The 22,397-nt window shown below is 48.0% G+C and overlaps 2 protein-coding genes across 7 annotated transcripts in view; one reads left to right on the top strand and one right to left on the bottom strand.

Moving 5' to 3' along the window:
* Nucleotides 1-8,897, bottom strand: part of CLSTN3 (calsyntenin 3) — a 33,041-nt gene extending 24,144 nt beyond the window's left edge. Inside the window, exons 1-2 of one of the 5 annotated variants that reach the window (XM_070620616.1) lie at nt 3,061-3,127; nt 1,357-1,791 (exon numbers count right to left, since the gene is read on the bottom strand). In XM_070620616.1, the coding sequence (XP_070476717.1) occupies nt 1,357-1,420 (64 nt within the window). In that variant the 5' untranslated portion in view covers nt 1,421-1,791; nt 3,061-3,127. Of the gene's footprint in view, nt 1-192; nt 315-770; nt 897-1,356; nt 3,199-8,291 lie in introns of those variants that run through there. The other 4 variants (XM_070620618.1, XM_008539145.2, XM_070620617.1 and 1 more) reach the window with 4 other exon arrangements.
* Nucleotides 2,896-18,889, top strand: RBP5 (retinol binding protein 5). 2 transcript variants are annotated; one of them, XM_008539144.2, is made up of 4 exons: nt 2,896-3,486; nt 3,750-3,928; nt 6,251-6,352; nt 6,816-12,378. In XM_008539144.2, the coding sequence occupies exons 1-4, from the start codon at nt 3,414-3,416 to the stop codon at nt 6,867-6,869; spliced, it is 408 nt and encodes a 135-aa protein (XP_008537366.1). In that variant the 5' UTR covers nt 2,896-3,413; the 3' UTR covers nt 6,870-12,378. The 2 variants fall into 2 exon arrangements, with proteins under 2 accessions (XP_008537366.1, XP_070476747.1); XM_070620646.1 differs by lacking the exon at nt 6,816-12,378 and adding an exon at nt 12,423-18,889 and having other exon boundaries at nt 3,279-3,486.
* Nucleotides 18,890-22,397: the final 3,508 nt, after the last annotated feature.

Raw genomic sequence — 22,397 nt, 5'->3', positions numbered from 1 at the left:
ATCCCATTATGCCAACCCCCAGGCTCTCAGAGCACATTCACGATGGCCCACCAGAAGGACATCAGCAGAGAAAGACGGATCATCAGAGGGAAACTGAGTTATCAAAAGGAAATTCATCCCAGTATCTCATACTGAGCAAGAAATCCTGATTTCCATTCTTTCCTCCAACACCCTCCAAAAAGCCTTTGGTACCTGAACACCTGCCCCTGTCTTGCAGATGACCAGCACGACCACCTCTCTAATGGCAGAGGAGAGAGCCACAAGATGGTGCTCAGCAGGCAGCACAGGAAGTGGCAGGAGGCTGAGAAACCGGGCTGAGGACGGAGATTGAGGTGAGGAGCCACAGCCCAAGGATGGAGGGGCTGCGCACAGCAAGGCTGGCACTGGGCACCCTCTGCACAGCTCACCTCTCCAACCCTGCCCCTCTCCCTGGTCTCCTCGCTCCTCTCCTCTTGGCCACCCACTCAACTCTCTCCTTGTGTCCATCTCCTTTCACTCACTCCTGTCTCTTCCTTCCTCGACTCTCCCCCTCCCCCTCTCCTCACCTGTTCTTCCTGATTTCCCTTTCACTCCTCTCTCTTTTTTTGCCTCCACCTTTACCCTCTTCCATCCCCTTCTTATCCCCCTCCTTTGCCTCATCTCCCTTCTCCTCCTTATCACTCATTTAGCACCCCCACATACCCACTTCTGCCCTTTCCTGCCTTTCTCCACCTACCTGAGCCCTCTTCCCTCACTCCCTCCCTCCCTCTTGGTCCCTCTCATGGCCTCACCCAGCTGAATTTGTCTGCTGTCTGCCAGAGAGCGCAGTTCTGGTAACGCACAGCCGAGCTGGATGCAGGCGTAAGGGTATGGATGCAGAGGAACACGCCAAAACATACGTGCTCCGAATTGCTGAACTGCAAGGAATAGTTTTTCCCCAGGATGGGATGGAGATGAACCAGATGGATCTGCCACACACCCTTAGAGCAGGCACACCCCACTGAAACGGAGAACCACCCAGAGATGTATATTGCCCCTCAGGGGCAAGTCCTTGTGAGACCTGAGACATCTCCAGCAGGGAGAAATTGGGGAAGAAAGAGACAGAGATCCCAGGATGGGAATGGGGACCAAATGGGAGCAAGAGAAGCACATGGGTAGAGATGGACCAGAGAGGAGGATGTGGCAAAGGGGGTGTGAGGGAGAGGAGAGGGGGCAGGTCTGAAAAAACGATGGGAAGGGGGATGGGCAGAAGAACCGACACCTGTCATGTACTAGAGAGCCTCCACGGCTCCTGCCCACCATACCCCTCCTCGATCTGCCTGATACCCCTCTTTCAGTGCCCCCACCCCCCCCCACCCCCACCCCCGCCTCACTCACCTTTGTTACAGGAACTGGAGGGGAGCAGGGAGGCCAGCAAGAGGGGCAACAGCAGGAGGGTCATGATGTGGTGTGGGGCAGGGCAGGGCCAGGCGATCGGTCTCCCCTGGGAACCTCAAGCCCGCTTATTCCACCTTGGGGGAGGGATTCAGAGGATCTCCAAGGAGGGGAGGGAGGACAGCGGGCAGCAGAGCAGGGACAGAAAGGGGCCTGCCGCCCACACTAGTCCATAGAGCAGACCTGGGAAGGCCCCAAACTGGGTGGCCGAGGTGGGGGACTTGCAGTGGTGTTTCTTCTCGTTGGCTCTCGAGCCCCGCGTCCTCACTCTCTCTCTCTCATTCCCACCCCATCCCCGCTACTGCAGGATGACGTCAGCACAGCCAGGCGAGGATTGATGGGGCCATTGGCCAATCGAATGACGGTGGGGGCCAGGTGCTGCAGGGGGGGAGGGAACCAATGGGACTGGGGAGCAGGGGCGGGAGAATGTGTTAGGGCTTCTTCCCCTCACTGCAATTTGGGGGAGCAAGGGGACTGCGGGGGCTGAGGAGGAAGCTGGAAAGCCATAGAGGGAGTAGGAAATAAGAGGGACATTGGGAGAATCGAGAAGCCAGAAGCCCGGGGGTGGGGCAGGGAGACGTCAGCGGAGACCTGAGGGAGGCGAGGAGCGGCAGTATCCGCGTCACTCCCTACGACACCTCCAACTCTGCATTAACCTCTTTTCACAGCCCAGTCTATCAGCACGTCCCTGCTGCGTGCCTCCCGGGAACCTGAAGTACACCGCTCAGCCTGCACCTGAGAGATCCTAGCGTTTCAGTTCCCAGCCCCAGGTCTCGGAGGAAACCATAGGATTGGTCAGCAGAGGATGGAAAGGGTTCTGGGGCTGGAGGAAGAGTGAGGTGTTTGTGCCCTCACTCCCCTCACACACACACCTGTAGGGACAGTTCACCACCGGGCAGAATTTTTCCCACTGCCTAACCTCCCTGCCTACCCCTCCCCAAATCTCCCACCTTAAACCATGAGGAACCAACCCAGTGGTTCTGAAGCCAGGGAAGTTGGTAGGTCTCAGAGGGAGAGGGGGAGGGTAGTTAGAGGTGGGCTACACAATAATTCAGGCAGACTCCCCCATGGGAATACTTCTGGTAAGCGTGGGCTGTCCAAGGGCTGGGGACTGGGTGCGATGTATCATCAGTGACTCCAGAGAGAGAGGGAAACCCCTGGATCCCAATCCAAAAAGCATAAATTCTCCGGAAGAGCCAACCAAACTCCTCCCTCACCTGCTCTGGACTTTGAACTCAACACCTCATCAGGCTGCGGACAGCCCCCTCTGTGCATGGGAAGAGCAGTTTCTCTGCTCCCTCCTAATGGCCCTATAGGCCAGAGTCTGGAACGCCAGAATTGGGGCTCCAGCTCATGAAGCCGTCTGAGGGAGCTGTGGAGCCCTCGCTATAGGATTTCCTCCACTGTGGCTCCCCAGCCAGCTGGCTGTCCCCATTCCGTCACCACCTCCTCCCGCCTCATACCTTTCAGGATCACTGACTCAGTCTCAGGATCCCAGGCTATAGCTAGCACTCACCTCTGGGTGAGCCTAGAAGAGCCTCCACTGCACACAACAAGACTAGCTCCCTCCCAGGGGAGACTGCTGCCCCTCAGGGCTCTGGGATGATTCCCAAGCCTGCCAGAAACGTGTGGGAAGCCAAAACTGACCTTCGGAAAAGCTCGTCTTGGATAACTGACAGCCCCCAGATCCTGCTCCAGGTTCCTTCCTCAGGAAAAGCCAAGGTCAGGCAAAACCTTGCCAAGTCTCTGCCCCTCCCTCAGGCTGCAGACAGCAGCCCCAAACTCATAGGGGGAGGGAGGAAGTCTGGAAGGAACTCTTATTGCAACAGAGCCCCAGCCCTATAAAAACCCTGGAACACAGACCTTTACACAGCTTGTCTGTGTGTGTGTGGAGGCCAGCCTGGAGTCTTTCGGCCTCACCTGCCAGACAACGTCTCTGCCTCCTCACTGTCTCCTGTATTCTCCTGAAATCCCGATCTCCATCTTGGCCAGCCCAGACAATGCCTCCCAACCTCACCGGCTACTACCGCTTTGTCTCACAGAAGAACATGGAGGACTATCTGCAAGCCCTAAGTAATGGCCTCACCCCTCCCAGACCCCTTTCACTCCCCTTCTTCCCTCTCCCTCCCTGTCTCTCTGTCCCCTTGGGAGGGGGAATGCCGGGGTTGGACACTATGGACAGGCTCAGGTGCTGGCACCCGTCTTGGAATCCATCTGTAGCCCGGGGCATTGCTAGGAGGGAGTAAATCCACCTTCTGAGACCCAGCTGAGGGAAAGCCCACAGCCCAGAGGAGCAGGTGGCTAAGAGGACCCTTGCTAAGAGATAGCCCCCACAGATATCAGCATGCCTCTGCGGAAGATAGCGCTGCTGCTCAAGCCAGACAAGGAGATTGACCATCAGGGCAACCACATGATAGTGAAGACCCTCAGCACCTTCCGCAACTACGTTCTGGAGTTCGAGGTGGGAGTCGAGTTTGAGGAGGACCTAAGCATCATGGATGGACGAAAATGCCAGGTACCTTTCCTCAGACTTGCGGGGAGGGGGTGTGGATGAGCAGGTGGCTCTCAACAAATGGAGGCACAACTAAGTGACCTCTTCCAGCCAGAGCTAGGGAAATGGTCACCACAGCAGGCTGCATAATCCCCAGGATAACAGGCTCCTGGTGCTCCCCCCACACTCTCTCCTACTTCTTCCCTGCCCCCTCTTATCACCAGCCAAAAGGACAAAAAGAGCAGGTCACCCTCAGACCAATGAGCAAACATTTGCTCACCCTCTACCCTGTGACCCTGTTGGTCAATGCAGAGTCTCTTTTCCCTTAGCCTCTATAACTCCACTTTCCTACATTTCTTTCTGTTTCTTACATCTTCCTTTTGGCCTCCTTTGCAGACCCTAGTTCCCCGATTAAGCCCTTAAACTGGGGTTTTTCCCCCAGTATTTTGTTCTTGACTTGCTCTCTCTTGTCTGTACACTATCCATGAGCTAAATCATCCACAGCCCTGCTTTCGGCTTCCATCTATAGACCGCCCTAGATATGTAGCCTCCAGCCAGGGCTACCTCCTGAGCTGCAGGGGGAAGTTTTCAAATGCCTGCAAAATGTTTCCATCTGCATGCCCCAAATTCATTATCTTCCTCCCCAAACCTACTCCTGCTTTTATATTTACTGTCTCTTTTAATGGCAATAACCAGCCAGGTCAGGGACCTGAGAGTCAATATATCGTGCTCCCTTACCTTTGTGCCTCCAACACACACAGACACGCACACACGCACTAAATTGATGCACCACATCCATTTCGTCAAGAAGTTTTTATAACTTGTCTGTACTGTCCAATATAGTAGCTACCAGCCATATATAGCTATTGAACACTCGAAATGTAACTAGTCCAAATTGAGATGTGCTATGAGTGTAAATACACACTGGATTTTTAAGGCAAAGCGAAAAAATAATGTAAGACATCTCAGAAATTTTTACATTAATTACATGCTGAAATTATAATATTTTGGGTGTTTTAGGTTAAATAAAATATATTATTAAAATTAATTTCACCTGTTTCTTTTTACTTTTCTAATGCAGCTACTAGAAATCTTTCAATTATGTATGTGGTGGGCATTTATGACCCATTATATTTCTACTGAACCTCGCTGTTGCTTCCTAGCCTTTCTCACTATCACAACATTAATCAGGCCCTCATTTCTCACCTGATGCCTGAAATTGGCCCCCGGTCTTAACCCTCCTCTAATCCATTCTGCATACTGTAGACACAAGGGTCTATCTAAAATGTAAAAGTGACCATGTCACTCCCTGACTCAAACCCTTTCAGTGACAATGTTACATTCCAGATAAGGTGCATGGCTTACTAGGGTCTTTCCCACTTCACTCTAGGTTAGAGCCCCTCACAACTATGTGCCCTTCTTTCTTACCTCTATGCCGTTTCTTTCCTTGCTAGAAACTTCCCATTATCTCCAATCTAACTAACTCTTCACTTCCTTGAAGACTCAGCTCTTCCCTCCCTACTCCCATCCCCAACACTCTTGCCTGGTATCATAGATACCTATCTACTGCTCCTCTATCTGAGCAAGGTCTGAGCTCCTTGTTTAGCAGGGCCTGTCCTATGGGAGAGCTCAGCAAATGTTGCCTGGAATGCCCAGGGCCGCTCAGCTCTGATTCGGGAGGTTGATCCTTCATTTTCAGGGACACTTCAGCTGTCCTTGAAATGAGAAAGAAGACAAAAAAGATTCCCTGGTGGGACTCCAGCCAATCTCTCTTCTTTCCCAAAGGCCCCTCCAGGTCAACCAGAAGTATCAGGAAGACAAAATGTCTGTTCTTCATCACCCACTCCCCAAATTTCACCCCCAGTTATCCTGCTCCATCCCTGCTCTGCCCCAGTGGTCACTGTAGACAAACTGGGGGACGGGGGGGGGGGGGGGGGCTCTCAGTGGCCTTTAGGAGTCGGGGAGGGGAGTCCTCTCACTCAAAATGAAGGGGCTGGAAGCAAGAGAAAGATAATCTGTGTATGACTCCACTCATATGAGGAATTTTAAACTATGGACCAAGAACAGTTTAGTGGATACCAGGGGAAAGGTGGGGTGGGGGGTGGGCACAAAGGGTGAAGTGGTGCACCTACAACATGACTGACAAACATTAATGTACAATTGAAATTTCACAAGACTGTAACCTATCAATAACTCAATAAAAAAAAACTGAAAAAAAAAAAATGAAGGGGCTGGAGGAAGACAGCATCTGCTGTGGTGTGAAAGGAGGCAGCCCAGCCAGAGTGAGTTGGATGCATTTTGGGTATCCTGCCCCCCAATCTTCCTTTATTCCTGCTTTCCCTATAGACCATAGTAACCTGGGAGGAGGAGCAGCTGGTATGTGTGCAGAAAGGGGAGGTCCCCAACCGGGGCTGGAGACACTGGCTGGAGGGAGAGAACCTATATCTGGTAAGCTGAGGGAGGGCTGGGGGAGGAGACGCAAACGGGTGTGTCTGGGAAAGAGACCTCCAGCCAGGATTCATCCCCTTGCCCAAATCAAATAAGTCTACTACTCCACCCCCAGCTCCCCCTCCAAGGAAGGAAACCAAGGAGGAAAACAAAAGCACTGGGAAGAGTGGAGAGAGGCAGAACTAGAGTGGCCAAGGTGGGCCCTGGCTACAAGTCAGATGACGGTCCATAAATCATGACTGGAGAGATGGAGACTTGGCCATTTCACAGTCCCTGACCCAGCTACCTTCCTTCCTCTGGGGTGAAAAGTTGAAGGTTTGGAACAATGATACAACTCCCCATATATCAAGTGCTCTAGCTGGTGTATCCTGAAGGATTAAATGGAGGTCAAGGACCTTGAGAAAGGAGCTCCTGCTGGCAAGAACCTCCTTCTCTCTCCTCATTATTCCTCCTCTATCCCCAGGAACTGACTGCAAGGGACGCAGTTTGTGAGCAGGTCTTCAGGAAGGTCAAGTAGCCGGAGAGGAGCTGAGGGCCCCTCCAGACCGCACTGGTCCCCAGACTCCTTGCTTGTGCCTCTTCAAGCCCAGACTGTCCCAGGTCAGCAGTCCCTTTCTCAGGCCACTTACTCTCCCTCTGGGTCCCTCCTCACCCCTCCCCATGTTAATCTATGACTTGCAGCCCCCAGGCCAAAGTCCTTCTTTCTCACACTCCACTGCCCAATAGTGACCTCATATCCAATTCTAGGTCTGAACTCCTGGATGAAAGAAACAGGCAAAGGGGGAAGGGCCCTTGACAGTATCTGATCTCAACTCTCTTTAGTTCATCTGGCCTCTTATTTTCCATCTAAGAAAGAACTAAGCTCTGAGCATTTGGGAACTAGTGGAAACTCTATCCTCGTGGGCCTTTTGGAAAACTGTAACCGGGATTCAAGAATTTAAACAGGAGCTACTGCTGGAGACTTTTTGTCCATTTCCTTGTCCTTATTCTCAAGAAAGCCCCATGTGCTCAACAGAACCAGGCCCAAGGCATGGCCCCATCTACACATCCGAATACATCCTGGCTATCTTATAATCCCATCCTACGTACTGAGGAAGAGGGACGCGACAAGGCGAGACCTTTGCCCCGGACTGAGAGAAGCTGGGAGCCTTCTAAAGAGTCACCAGGCCTCCATGTCTGCTTTAGGAAGGACAGGCATGAGGAAGGCCAGAAAAGACTGAAAAGGAAGCAGATGGAGGCTACAAGGCCAAGGGCTAGAAAGGTGAGGGACATGGGAGTGTGAAAGCAACAGTAAGAAGACCAGCAGGGCCTGGCTATAGGGACCCTCTGCTTAACGGCCAGCAAGGCTGGGGACAGAGGATAAGGGGGAGAACTGAGCACCACAAGGGCCCTCCCTGAGGGTCCAAGAATCACCATCCAGGAAAACAGCCCAGAGGGTGGAGCCAGTTCAGGGTCAGGGCCAGTGCCAGCCTCCTGCCAGCCTCCTACCTCTGGGGCCTTTGTTCTTTCAGAATAAAAGTCCTGTGGGGCAAGAGTCAGAGAGAGAGGGCTCAGTGTGGGGTGGGGACAGAGCCTGGCTGGATGTGTGTGGGGGAGTGTTGGAAAGTCCCTGGCCTGTGCTTATTAGATGACACCCCTCTTCCTACAATGGCTAGGCCCCCTACACATTCAAACAGTCCCTGGGGCTCTGGCCAAGAAGAGCTAGGCTTGCAACACAGATCCTACCACACACACTGGAAAAGAAAAAGAGAAGAATTCAGAGTGGAACTGAATAGCTTATTTCCTGCCCAGCCTCTCTGCAGATGTCCCCAGCAGAGTGGGGAGTGGAGAGGCCTCCTCTGAGCAGAGCCACCCAGCAGAAGCTCCAAGGGCTGCTGGAGCAGCCTTGTTCTTTCCAGGGTACAGTGAAGCTGAAGGATCGTGCTCCATATGTACTCACCCATTGCCTAAGTCATCAGATCAACGCAGTGTCCTGGCCACCCTGAGTGCACAGCGCACGTCCAAGCCTCTCTCCACAGAACTGTCCTCTGGGCTCTTCATGTTGGCCCAGTGCCCCTCGCTGGAGTCTGATCAGAGGGCCTGACCCAGGAGGTTGGAGGCCTCCTTGTTGACTGTCAGGCCCAAGCTAAAGCAGCTTCAATCCCCCCAAACTCCTGTGATATGAGCCTCTACACCATCCACACTGCAGGTCCACATCCTCCACTTACCCCTCCAGGAGCCAGAATCCAACAAGAGGCCTGGAGACCCCCGAAAAGAGCACAAGCAACCAGAGGAGGACCCAGCAGCTTCAGAGGCATCTCCAAGGGGTGGCTGCCAGGACCTACTGAGACTGTGGGAAGCTGGGGCTGCTGTTTCCCCTGTGGGCAGCAGGGGGCACTGCTCACTGCAGTGGGAGCCAGAGATCCGCTAAATTTAATCCTCCCTCTGCTAGCTTCTTGTATATTCCATTCCCCACAACATATGCACACGCAAGAACACACACACACACACACACACATACCAGTTCCCAGCTCGCATATTCACCCTGACAAGACCTCTACAACTCGTTCAAATCAGGCTGCTCCATCCATCCTCAGATGGAATAGATGGTCACCAGGGCCACCAACCTGTAAGTGAAGAAAAGGCAGGGGAGAGGACAACAGCCAAGTGTGGGTGGTCTCATCCTTGGGGCACACAAAGTTTTGAGTCCCAGGACCAACTTTTACTTTGTTACCCAGTGTCTTAGGCCCCAGGGAGATGATCAGGAATCCAAAATGTTTATTTCCATGTGAGATGGAATAACTGCCCCCTTGTAAGCCAGCCCCATGCTAGGCCCCTGCTCCACTCCCACTCCGCCAGGCCCAGATGGCACCATCTCATCACAAACAACCTTCTAGCCTGAATGCCAAATGATTCTTTAGCCTTGATCCTGTAGGTCAGTCCAGATCCCTCTGCTCAGGAGAAACTGACTGATGTAGCTGACGTAGGTTTGCATGGAGGGCAGAAAGAAGCAAAGACGGTAAGCAAACCCTCTGAGGCTTGCAGTGCAAGCAGTGGCCCTGCTTGACCAGGGGCCAGAACCAGCACCCACGAGGCCCTCCTCCTCCTCCCCTAGATCTCAGCCAGAAGGATGGCTCTGGGCCAGCTCTGTGGCCCTGTGGGCACCTGTGCTCCACAGTGAATACCCACCCTCACCAGAGGCCATTTAGGTTCCAGCGGCGTGAGATGGAGCTGACCTCCCACGTTCACCCTTCCAGCAAGAAAAGGGGACCTCTGTCTTCTCAAGGACTTCCTGGCCCACCATCTATCTGGGGGTGAGCCTCCTGCCTCCCCGCATCCACCTAGTCCCAAGTCTCACTCCCCTCTGCCCTCACTTTTGTTCCGGCCACTAAGGAGAGGGGCAGCCCTAGGAGCCTCTGTTCTGTTCCCCGTGGGCAGTGCCCAACCAGAGGGTCGCCAGCATAACCAGGCCATTGAGTTAATGGATAAATCACTTGCCTCAGAGACACCAGATGAACCTAAAGTGGCACCCAAATTGGGAGAAACTATTCCACAGTGTCAGGTGAACGGGCTCTGCTGTCAAACTGCCACCTCTTACTAGCTGTGTGAGCATATACAAGCCACCAATCTTCAGTAAATAAGCCACATTTGCCGGTCGTACAAGGCAATGCAAGAGTACTTCCTTCCTCCTAGGAATTTTGTGAAGATTCTGTGTAAGATCACTCAGCATAGTACCTGGAAAAGAGTAAGCACTGGGCAATGTTAGCTATTTTTACCTTTAGTATCCCCTACCTCTTCGCTTGATGATTGACATTCTCTCAACCAGAAGCAAAGCCTTGCATCTACAGTTAAGGAGAAGGCATCACTGCCCACAGCCCTGAGGTCGCAAGGTGGCTTCTATTTATACCAAAGTGTGAGACACTGATACCAGAGATTTAGGGACAGTATAGCCCTCACTTTGGGGGTCCAGGCAGGTAACCCATCTGGGGATGATGGGGTGGGGGGCATTGTTACCTCCCCTGGGCCTCCCTCACTGCATCCTATAGTCCCCTCACCCCCATGAGAAGGAGTGCACCATCCCAGCCAGCGCCGCCCTCGGAGCCTGTGCCAGCATCTGGGCGGCTGCTGCTTCTGCTCCTGCCAGCTGGGCTATGAGCTGTGGAGTGACAGGCACCCTTGCCTTCCCACCAGCAGAGAGAAGGCTTCAGGGCAGGGGAGAGAGAGCCAATGGTGGCAGCTGCCCAGCCCCAGCGCCACTGCAGCGGCAGCTGTACACAGAGCCATGGGCTCCACCCCCACCCCCAAGTCCCTCTTGGGCTCCTTCCCCAGAGTACACACTGAAGCTGCACCATTCAAGGGGCTGGACCCCCAGGGCAGGGGCTCTGTCCAGGCCCTGGACTCCTCCAGTCACCAGTTGCAGGTGCAGCCACTGTCCCTTGACCCTCCTGTCTCCTTATCTTCTTCCCAATGGGTACCCAAACCAGCCAGCACCCTCACCCCTGCCTGGAGGGTTTTTTCTCATACTTTCCTCTTGTCTGAGAGGCCTCCACCACCGCCCCCCCCCCCCCCCCCGCCCCTGATCCCTTCAGCATATCCCCTGTCATCATTGACCTAGGCCGGGGGACAAGGCAGAGCTGAAGCACTGATGAGAAGTCACTGCCGCTACCTCACTGTGTGATCTTGGGCAAATTACTTCACTTCTCTGTGCCTTTGTTTCCTGACAGGACCAGTCTGTTCAGCTTGATGGTCTTTCACTGATCTACTCTCTTGCCTTCCACATCGGCCCCTCCCCTGGGATTGCTCTCTCCTTCCCAGTGTTTTCAGAAAAGCCTTGCTCCCTGTCCTTGATCCAGCTGTGAGGAAACCATTATCATCTTTAATGTAACCAAAACCTATCCTGCGAGGTCCCCAGTGGAAGGAGAAGCCCAACGCAAAAGGGCAGCTGGATGGAAAAGCACCCTCTTCTGGAGGGGGCTCCCCTAACCACCGCTGCCACTCACCATTCCGTTCTGCTTCCCCCTCACTCCTTTCTTTCTGAGTAGCACAGATGAGACAAGGGTGCATCGTTTGAATAGGGGTTTATTAAAGTCTTGGAGGAAACAAAGGGAACTGGAACAGAGAGTAATACCCAAGTCCCTTATCTGAGGTGCAAACGCAGCCTCACCCCATAAACTCCTTATTGTCAAAGGAAGGGCTGGCGCAGGTTGCAGCAGAGCTGCTGTACATGCACGATATGTTCAAAGAGTTCTTTACTAAAGGACTTTATTTCAGCCTTGAAAGTCCACATAAAGGCCTGGGGTGTGGGAGATTTGGAACTGGAATCTCCAGCCTCTGAACTTGCCCTTTGGACAATCTGCTGTGGTGTGTGGGGCCATAGTCCTAGATTCTTGGGACTCACACTATGGTTATCCTCCCCTAGGTTGGAAAGGACATTCTATCTGGGGTTTCTCCTTCCTGCCCAACCCCTCTCCTTTTCAACAATTTCTTGGTCTTTTTTAACCATTTGTTATCCTCCTAAAGCCCCACATCCTCTGTGTTTGGTCTCCTGTGGGTCATATCTTGATCTATCCAGTCCCAATACTTAATGGGGGTGAATGAAGGGGGTCTTCAGATCTTAAGGTGGAGGAGGAGAGGGCAAGAGCCCCCAAAGGCACTCTAGCTTCAGGTTAGTGTGTCTGAAATACAACCATACCTAGCAAAAATGACATCCTGCTAACTGATCTTCTGCATTTATTGTTCTAAAATATGTCTACTTTTGTGATAGCCAGCCTCCAAGATGGCCCCCAGTGATCCCTGCTTCCTGGCATTCCCATCCTTGTGCCGTCTCCTCCCACATTGTATCAGGACTGGTCTACGTGGCCGATAGAATATGGCAGAAGTGATCCTAGGTCACTTCCGGGCTGGGTTATAAAAGACATGTTGGATTTTCTGTACAATGTTGTGCCTATAGCTAACAATTCTGTATCGTACACTTAAAATTTTGTTAAGAGGGTAGATCTCATGTTAAGTGTTCTTATCACAGTAAAATAAAAACTTTCTAAAAAAGACATTTTGGCCTCTGTCTTGCTCTTTCTATCTTGGATCATTCTAGGGAAAGCCAGCTGCCATGTCATGGGGACAGTCAAGTGTCCTGTGAAGAGGGCCATGTGGCAAGGAACTGAGGCCTCCTGCCCACAGCCACGTGAGTGAGCAAAATTGGAAGCAGACCCCCCGGCCCCAGGCAAACCTTCAGATAACTGCAGCTTTGGCCAACACCTTGACTGAAGCCTTGTGAGAGACCCTGAGCCAAAACCACCCATCTAAGCTGCTTCTGGATTCCTGACCCCAAAAAACTATGTCAAATGACTCAGATTTGCCATTTTAAACTGCTAAGTATGCAAGTAATTTATTACACAACAGATAACTAACACATATTTTCAACTATGAATTTCATCACAAATGACCCTCATCCTAGCACCATAGCCTAAATATTTGCCAAGCCCTCAAAAAGATGGGGGCAGGTGACTTAAGACAGTAAAAACCTGTCCAGCCACAAAAAGGTATGGTTCTACACTCAGTGTCGTAGGCCCTTCCATCCTAGCTCTAAGCCCAGATACCATCTGAGCACCCTGCACCAGGGGCCCACATCTCAGCAACTGCCCTTCTAAAAGTCTAAACAGAGTGAAGTTCAGAGAGCGGCAGGCGCTCCCTTTCCTTCCTCTCTAAGGTCTACCTGCTAGAGCACTGTCTGAAAACCCACCTCTTCCCTAGGTAATTGTTAAAAAGAATGTCCAGCATCTTCAGGTGATGTCCAACTCCTTTTGCAGGTGTGTGACCTTATCTCATGGCTTCAATAAGACAAACACGGCAGAATTTGCTGCCCAGACATTAGAGAGAGTGCATATCCAGAGGCAGGGAGGATATCTTAGATAGCATCAGATCTTTGCTGGTGGTAGCTGATTGACACATTCTTTGGACAACAGAGCAGCAGGGTCCTGAAGACCAGCAGCAATGAGGGGAAGATGGTGTCCAGACATACAAGGCAGGGAAGAGCCACATCTGGACGGTCGTTTATACGTCACAGAGTAGGAATCTCTGCAGTCCTCCCCAACCCTCCAGGGCCAGCACAGCGATCCTGGAGCCAGAGATTTCTTTGCTGAAAAGAGGGAGAGTGAGATAGAGAAACACAAATGGAAGAAGGCTTTGTGCAGAGGCCATCACATGCAGCCAAATCTGATGATTGGAAAGAGGAGGACACCAGGGAAGGTGTTATCATGGCTCTCTGTCCCACTATGCTTTCCCCAATAGTCATAGACTATGGGCAGCCCCCCGGCCTGCCACACAGTAGCTTCTGCTGTCACCCAAGAGAAGCAGAATGCTCACCAGGCCAAGATCTTCTACCAGCGCCTGAAGCCCTATTTCCAAATGAAGACCAGAGTGGGTAGTAGCCAGGGACCCCAGGTGAGGACCAGCCGAACCCTCTTAAGGACACCTGCCACTCACAAACCTGATCTCGCCAACAAAGAGCAAGGTACCCAACAGTGAGGAGCAGGGTCACATGACAATGGCCAGAACTCTCACTAGATGGGGCAGAGCTGCGCTGGGAGTGACCTTCGCTCCTTCACCCTCTAGCTCAGGAAAACAGGAAGGAGGCTTAACCACCCCGTCTCAGACCATCTGCCTCCACTGCCAACACAGTACCTGGACACACTTGACTACATGTGTCTTCCTCCCTGGGCACCTTCCTTGAAAACTCCAATATGTGGTGCATACTCTTCCTCTTTTCCCCATCCCATGAGCTCATCCCACAGATACAGGTAGATACCTCCATGTGCCAGGCACCATGCTCAGTCCTGGGGATATTGGACCTAAAGAACAGTCTCCCTCAAGGAACCCACAGTCTTATGAGAAAGACAGCTAAGGGAACGAGTAGTTATCATACAGCAAGGTAAGTGCTAGCATGCTGATAAGCACAGGGAAAGTAATCTAACCCTGAGGGAAGGAGGGCTTCCCAAAGGAGGGGACACATGAGGAGAGAAGTAATAATAATGGCTGGCATCCATACCATGATTACTACATGCCAGACATTTACTCCTCAACTCTTTTACTCCTCTCAAGAATCCTATGACATATTATTATCCCCATTTTACAGATAAGGAAACTGTGTTGTCAGGATTCTCCAAAGAAACAGAACCAATTTATATTTACGTGTGTGTGTGTGTGTATGTGTGTATGTAGAGACAGAGAGAGATTTAGCATAAGGTATTGGCTCAAGCAATTATGGAGGCTGAGAAGCCCCACGACCTGCCATCTGCCAGCTAGAGACCCAGGAAAGCTGGCAGTGTAATTCTAGGCCAAGTTCTAAAGGCTGAGGTCCAGGGGAGCCGAAGGTGTAAACCCCAGAGCAAGGGCAGAAGATGTTCCAGGCAATCCTCTCTTCCTCTGCTCTTTGTTCTATTCAGGCCCTCAATGGATTGAGTGATGCCGACCCACACCGGGGAGGGCCATCTTCTTTACTCAGTCCACCAATTCAAATGTTAATCTTTTCTGGAAACACTTTCAGAGACACACCAAAAAATAATGGTTAACAAGCTATTTGGGCATCCCTTGATCTAGTCAAGTTAACATGTAAAATTAACCATCCCAGAAACTAAGAACAGAGCATTTAAGTAACTTGCCAAAGGTCACAGATCAAATACAAGGCAGAACCAGGATTCGAACTGAAACAGATTAGCTCTAGAGAAGCCCGACCACCTAACCCGGGGTTTTTGAATCTCAGCGCTACGAACATTTTGCCAGATCCTTTTTCATTGTGGGAGGTGCTCTCTTGTGCATTGTAGCATGCTTAGCAGCATCCCTGGCCTCTATCCACTAGATGCCGGTAGCATCCTGCCAGCTGTTGAAAACAATCTCCAGAGGTTGTCAAATATCCCCTGGAGAGAAAAATTGCTCTTGGTGGAGGACCACCGACCTAACTATTTTGCTATTCTGCCTCTCTAAGCAAGTAGTGATGTTTATTGAGTGTTTATCAAATGCCCAGCACTCATCCAAGGAATTTTAGTTATTAACTCATTTGATCCTCAGAAGAACCCTATGGGAGTGTGTACCACTGTCCTCATCCTTCTTCTACAGAAGAGGATGTTTACAGGCACAGAGAAATCACAGAATCCGGTCATGGTCACAAAGCTCCTCTTGGCAGCGCCTGGGTTTGAACCTGGTGAATCTGGCTCAGCAGCCCACCTTCCTGATGAATAAGAGGCATAAATTGCAAGAGAAGCAAAAAGCTTATTCGAGGTCTCAAGAATTGCAATTTGGGGAACACAGACTCAGGTAGAAATCCAAATAGTGTCCCGCTAGGGAGTAAAAGTCAAGGGCTTTTAAAGGCAAAGAAGGGAGGTTGTATTACAAAAAATGTTAATTGGAGTTGGAGGCAGAGAGCTGGTCTTGGCTAAACAATGATTGACTATTGATTCTATCTTCAGAAAGTCCACAATCCTCAGTCTTTGTGATCAGGGTGTCCATTGTCCTGCTGACTTCTCAAACAATTGCTTGTAAAACAGTTGCTGTTTTTGGCCCGGTCCAGAGGTTTTGCCCAGACCCAGATTCGAGAGGGCAAGGCGGTTTCTCTGGGAAGGCAGCTCTGACTCCATTTTAACATGGCTGCACTAAAGACAATTTTGACGTTTCTCCCTTTTTTTTTTTTTTGAGGAAGATTAGCCCTGAGATACCATCTGCCACCAATCTTCCTCTTTTTGCTGAGGAAGACTGGCCCTGAGCTAACATCTATGACCATCTTCCTCTACTTTATATGTGGGATGCCCGCCACAGCATGGCTTGACAAGCGGTGCATAGGTCCACACCGGGGATCCAAACTGGCAAACCCTGGGCTGCCGAAGCGGAGCATGTGAACTTAACTTCTGCACCACTGGGCTGGCCCCAACATTTCCCTCTTTTGATCAAGCTCTTTCTTTGAAAGCATCACTGATCAACAATTTGAAAGCATTGCTGGTCGACTATTGGAAAGCCATCAAAGCATCGTTGGTCCCTCGTCAGCAGGAAGGTTCATTCCCAGGATGTCATGTTCTACGTAGGAATGAAAGTGGTTTTCTTAAGAACCTTAGGCCACATTTGAGCAACAAGAGTGCCAGAGCAGAGAAAAGCCTTACCATGAAGTTCCTTTAAGGGCAAACATTGTCTGTAGTCCCTCAAAATTTCTCAGGTGAAGGCTCATAAGCTGTAGCCATCATTTTAAAGTGCTAAGTGACCATCATCCAAGTGGTGTTTTTATAACATCAAGCTATGTAGACAGACAAAGTTTACAACAGTGAAAATTCCTATAATAATAAACAAAATGCTAAGTCCAAATCAGAGACTATATTAGATAGAATAGAATAATAGAACACATGAACTAGGAGGCCATTCTTGGGGATAACCAGCTAAAGAGATAAAGAACCATGCAGTGTCAGTGGGCACAGCATTTAACCATTCACCTTGTGCTCAGATTTTGTCTAGTTCAGCTTCTACTTCACCAGAGGTATTTATCCAGGTACAACAAGAGGTGTTTATCACAGAACAAACCCACCTTGTTCAGCTGGGGGTAATTAAGAGCAATTCTATTATCTAATATTGCTCGTACGAGGAATCCAAAGATTGATCTCAGGCAGTGATTGTTTTAATGGCAGATTTAGCAATATCCCCCAGGGTTTTAGATAAATTTCTGATCAAATATTCATTCATGACGGTGCCTACCCAAGGAAAAAGTATTTTTCCAAATCTAGTAGCTTTGCTGGGGTTGATACTATCAGGCACTAAACACCCTTGATTATGCATGCAACTAGCTTCACATTTCAGTCTGTGAAGTAGATTCAAAGATGATGCCCAGTGCTGAGTTTCTGATTGACCATGTAACGAAATAGGCATAACCAATGATCCAATTGCATAGTGACCTCTAGTTTGATAGGGATTTAAACAGTGTGTTCCCCACAGGTCTTTGTTCCAAGCACAAGTGAAAATATACCCCAAGGGAGCACAATCATGGAGTCTTCATAATGAAATCGACTCAACCAAGGATTTGATTGTTTAGGCAAGGAGTTCTAAACACTTACCACAAGAAATTAAGAGAAGAATGGCAGAGAGATTGGTAATTAAGTGTGCTAAAGGATCTCTAGATTCACATACAGAATGAGGCTTCTGAGGACAAACCCAACAGTCGGAAAGATCTCCCCCTTTTGTAATAGACTGGGAGATGTGGATAAGAGTATTGTTTTCTAAGAAAGAGAGGGAGAAAATAACGTAAGAAGCAACAGCGAGTGAAAGGTATACAATCCTGGTCTGGCCACCTAGGGAAAGCTGCCTGCCTCAGATGTCAGCTGCTTCTCTTCCTGGTCAGTTTGATTTGGAGGTCTCCAGTGTTTGTACAGAACCAGATGTCAGGTGGGGCCTTCTTTAGCTGTGAGATGTATCTCCAAGTTTCAATGCCTCCCAGGTCTTCAGCAGTGTCAGTGGTTGGGAGCACTTTCCAATGGGGCCCGAGGACTGTCTTCTTCGGATGATGTGTCAAGAATACCTAGTTGCCAGGGTCTAGACTGTGACCAACAGGGTCCTATAAGTTGGAATCCAAGCAGGCGTCTTTAACGTGTTGATGATAGTCATAAGTATAAGATACCAGAGACTTACTGGTCATACCAGCATAAGACTAGAATCTAATATCTACAAAGGCAAGCATAACTTTTCTCTCTACTACTACGCTCAATTTTTTTCCCAAAGATAATCACAGTAAAATCAATTTGTTTATATTAAAAACTTAGCCTGATTAAATGAAAATAAGAATACTCACCAAAAGTTTCTGAGTTCTGGAGGGAATAGGTAGGGAGAAAAAGTAAATGTTTCATCTTTGTTCACAAAGGAAAATCTTACCAAATTGTTGATAGCTTAAGAAAAGAGATTTCTTTAAATCTGAAAAAACGAAACATTAGAGCATTCTCTCCAGTTCGTGTAGTCCAGTGTATCTAATATTTGTTCATGATCTTTTGTTAGCATTTTTACGAAGCCATCAGTCCCTCCATTAAAATTACATAATTTCTTACCCAGTTCAGTATTATGATCTGAAAGTTTATCAGAAACTTGTATTCTAAAGTAAGTGTCAGAGTCCTATCCATGAATCTCTCTGAAGATGGAGCATATTTACAAAAGCATCAGAGTAAAACAATAACTGTCTGTAAATGACAAAAGACTTAAAGTGTCATGGCTAAAGATCTGATTACAATGCAATTGGCAAGGAAATTTGGTTATTTCTGTGAAATATAACATTTTAAGGTAATAACTACAATTATGACTATAACGTTATACCAGGACATATCAGATTGTTAGGAATTTCATATAGTTTTTAGAACACTGATATTAACAACATTTATGCAGACAAAGATATCCATAGGATCACTTTTTTGACAGTGCCTCCCATGCAATTTAACGTACCAAATAAACTTGTTTAATATTTCCCTTTTTATAAGAAAACAAATTCTTTGAAAAGTCTCAGGGGCCCTCTGGACATTCTCAGTTACTTTCAGGCTGAAAAAAAAAGATTTTATTTTGAATTTGAATTTTGGGAAGTTTGTCAAAAATTTCAAAAGATTTTAAAACACTTGGTCAAATAGGATCATAGGTCACTATGAAACAAGGCTTAGTTATCCATTTAACCAAAGTGACAACAGAGAATGTTAAAGGGAAACACAGAGAGTCAAACAGTTTTTTTTAACTTTAGCTCTCTCTTCGCAGAGAAACCTCAACTTTTTGAACATAGGAAACTATTTTGACAAAAGATAGAATTTCTGCCTTTTAGGTACTTACTCAAAAGGAAAGAAAAACATTTCATAATCTCTTTATCAAGAGCAGACTAAAAGTCCAAGAAAAATTGTCCTTTTAAGACAGAAAGAAAACCAAATTCTAATTTTGCACCAGCTTACTTTTGATACTAAGATTCATTTACTTAATTAAATTCATTCCAATCTTAACCAACTTGACCGTGCACAAGGCTCTTTTCTCAGGGTTCCTCTTCTACAAACTTTCTATAACTTTCTTTTTTTACATTCAGAATTTGTTCCATGCCTTCCCTCCTTCCTAGCCTCTCCTTAGGAGAAAAATTACTTTTATTCTCCTTCACAAAGAATGCGTCTCCACTCCTCACAGCTTCTCTTACCAAAAACATACATCTTGCTTTCCTAGTATGCAGAGATGTTTCCCTCATTCATTTTTAGTAGCTTTAATGACACATCTGGAATTCTTAACCCTTAGAAACCTTAATTTTTAGTGAAAATTAAGTAAGCAATTATAAACTGTCTTTTACATTAGCATTCTGTGGACTGGCAGATTTATAAATACTTTCTAGAAACATGTGCTTTCTCATAGAAAAGTTCTCAGCGTGGCACAAAACACATTCACTAATAAGCCCAAATATTTTTTAACTTTTTCTCTAATAAGAAGCCAAAAGTAGACAAAACTATGTTTGGTAATTAATAGCTAATGTTTTATCTTATTTGGAAGTGATATAGATTCTCGATAAATTTCTATCATTTTACTCAATTTGGCAAAACTCTAAGGTTTCAAGCAACCAAAATGTTTTGAAGTTATTTTTAAGTACCTATACCATAATATGTAAAAAGTTCACCTGAAAACCTTTTATCTTACTTAGATCTATTTAGTTCACTTGTTCCCAATAATTATGTTTAAAGTGCCTACAAAAACTACATGAGACGTTAGACAACATCAGCTATCACGTTGTTATTTTTATAACATAAATTTTGTAAGAGATATCATGAGCTTATTTGACTAACAAACCCAGGTAGAATAAAGGCTGCAGGTCTGCATCTAAATAGAACCATCTTGTCCCTTGTCTGTCCACATCTCTACTGCCCATTAAGGACAGAAGCCCAGGATCCCAGCCCAGCTGACTCAGGCCTCTTCGGCCCCCTGTGCTCTCCACCTCTCTCCTGTCTCTCTCCTTACCTGGTGCTGGGCATAGAAGCCCAAACATATCCCGGCCCAGGGCAAGGTGTCTAAAGATAGGAAACTGCCCCCACCCCTGCAGCCCAGGGTCTCCCACAGCTGTTTGGATTCCAAGAGAGAGTAAACTCCTCTCTAAATGCTGGGGTCTAATGAAGTCTGAAGAAAAGCATCCTTGGTCTGGAAAACCCAGCCCCCCTTCTGCCTGTTGGGCCCTTCCCCATGCAGCTCAGCAGGTGGCAGCATCAACAGGAGTTTTAAAAATAAAAATCCAAACTCTGAGAATGTGTTTATGCACTTCCAGCACTCACACCCATGTACTCCGTCTGCTTTCTCTCCGTCCTCCTTCACAGCTTTGAAGACTCCCCCTCTCCTTGCTTCTTCCCTCTGCCCCTCCTCAGTTAATGAGAAACAAAATTTGATGGATCCAGAGGCTGGCTCAGAAGGTGTAAGTGAGAACTGGAGATGACGGGGAGAGTTGAGACAGCAAGATATCAGTTTGTCTTTAGACATAAGCTCCCCGAGTTGAAAGGATCCATGCCTGGCCTAAGCTTACATCCAAGGACAGAAAGTTCTTTTTCATTAATCACACGGATTAGAGAGGCCCCAGAGCCAGGGTCCAGCAACATCTTCAGGATCCATTACCCCATCCTTCTAATCCTGTCTGGCTTACAGAGAACCATCTGGTCACAATTATCATTTTAAATACATTTTATTTTATAATTACTAGAGTGATTTAATAACATTACAGAAATTTCACTAAACAGGGAAACATTTTTTAAATCATCCACCACCCTATGCTCTAGTAGAGTCACAGTTATTTTAGATTGTTCTCGTGTTTTCTATTTTGGTGAACATAGTGTACTACAAGTCTGTAGCTTGCTTCCTTTCCCTCCTTTATTCAGTCTTCCTACCTACGTTTGGGGGCCTGCACATAGAGCAGATGCGGCTTTTGCTCTTTAGGGACTCACGTTTTGCCAAGGGAAAGGGGGACAAAATAGATAACTGAAGCGCTAGAAATAAGCAACTGTCCCAGTTTGCCTGGGACTGGACCAGTTTTAGGATTGAAAGCCCCATGTCCCAGGAAAACCCTCACTGGGTCCCAGACAAACCAGGATGATTTCTAACAGGTCGCCCTATTAGAAACAAGTTCTCCTAAATTAAACCGGATCATAATTCCATTTTAATTTAATTTATATATCAGCCTTTTAGCTATACCTCTTTGCTTTTTTTTCAATTGTTTTATTTTTAGTGGTTGCTCTAGGGCAGCTGTTCTCAAACTTTATACCCTTAAAAATTGAGAACCCCAAAGACCTCTTGTTTGTGTAGTTTATATCTATTTATATTCATTATCTTAGAAACTAAAACTCAGAAGTTGTAACACACAAGGATACACAAGCACACGGTCCTTTAGTTGTCAGGGGACAATGTCGTCACACCTCATGTAGCCCCTGGTAACTCCACGGTACACTTATGAGAGAGAGAGAAAGAAGCAAATGACATCTTGGTACTGTTAGGAAAATAAGTTTGACCTCACAAGCTCCCCGAAAGGATCTCAGGGACCCCAGGGCTCCCCAGACGCCAGGTAGAGAACCTCAGCTCTGGAGAGAACTGGCGTTCTACATCCTTACCCCTTCGGTCTCCTTAGAGTTCATATTGTGTGAAGAAAACTGGGAACTGTACGAGCCAACCCTTCATCCTTTATGCCATAGTTTTCATGTATGTTACATCTATATGCTATAAACCCCATAACACAATGTTATAATTTTTGCTTTTAAAAACTTTCTGTATTTTAAAGACATTAAAAAGGAAAAACAGTTTTACATGTAGCTACAAATTTACCATTTCTCTTTATTGCCTCCTGCAGCGCTATTCTTCCAACCGCATTCCTTTCCCTTCAGCCTGAAGCAGGTCCTTCGGCATTTCTCAAGGCGCAGGTCTGCTGACGACAAAGTCTCTAAGTTTTCTTTTATCTGAAAATTGTTCTATTTCATCCTCATTCTTGAAGAATATTTTCACTGGAAAAGAAATTCTGAGTTGAGAATTTTTTTTCTTTCAGCATTTTAATGATGTTGTTCCACTGTCTTCT

This window comes from Equus przewalskii, chromosome 5, assembly GCF_037783145.1.
Source record: "Equus przewalskii isolate Varuska chromosome 5, EquPr2, whole genome shotgun sequence".
In the NCBI taxonomy this organism is placed as follows: Eukaryota; Metazoa; Chordata; class Mammalia; order Perissodactyla; family Equidae; genus Equus; species Equus przewalskii.
The sequence above is the reverse complement of the archived record's forward strand: the minus strand, read 5'-3'. Positions and strand labels throughout refer to the sequence as shown.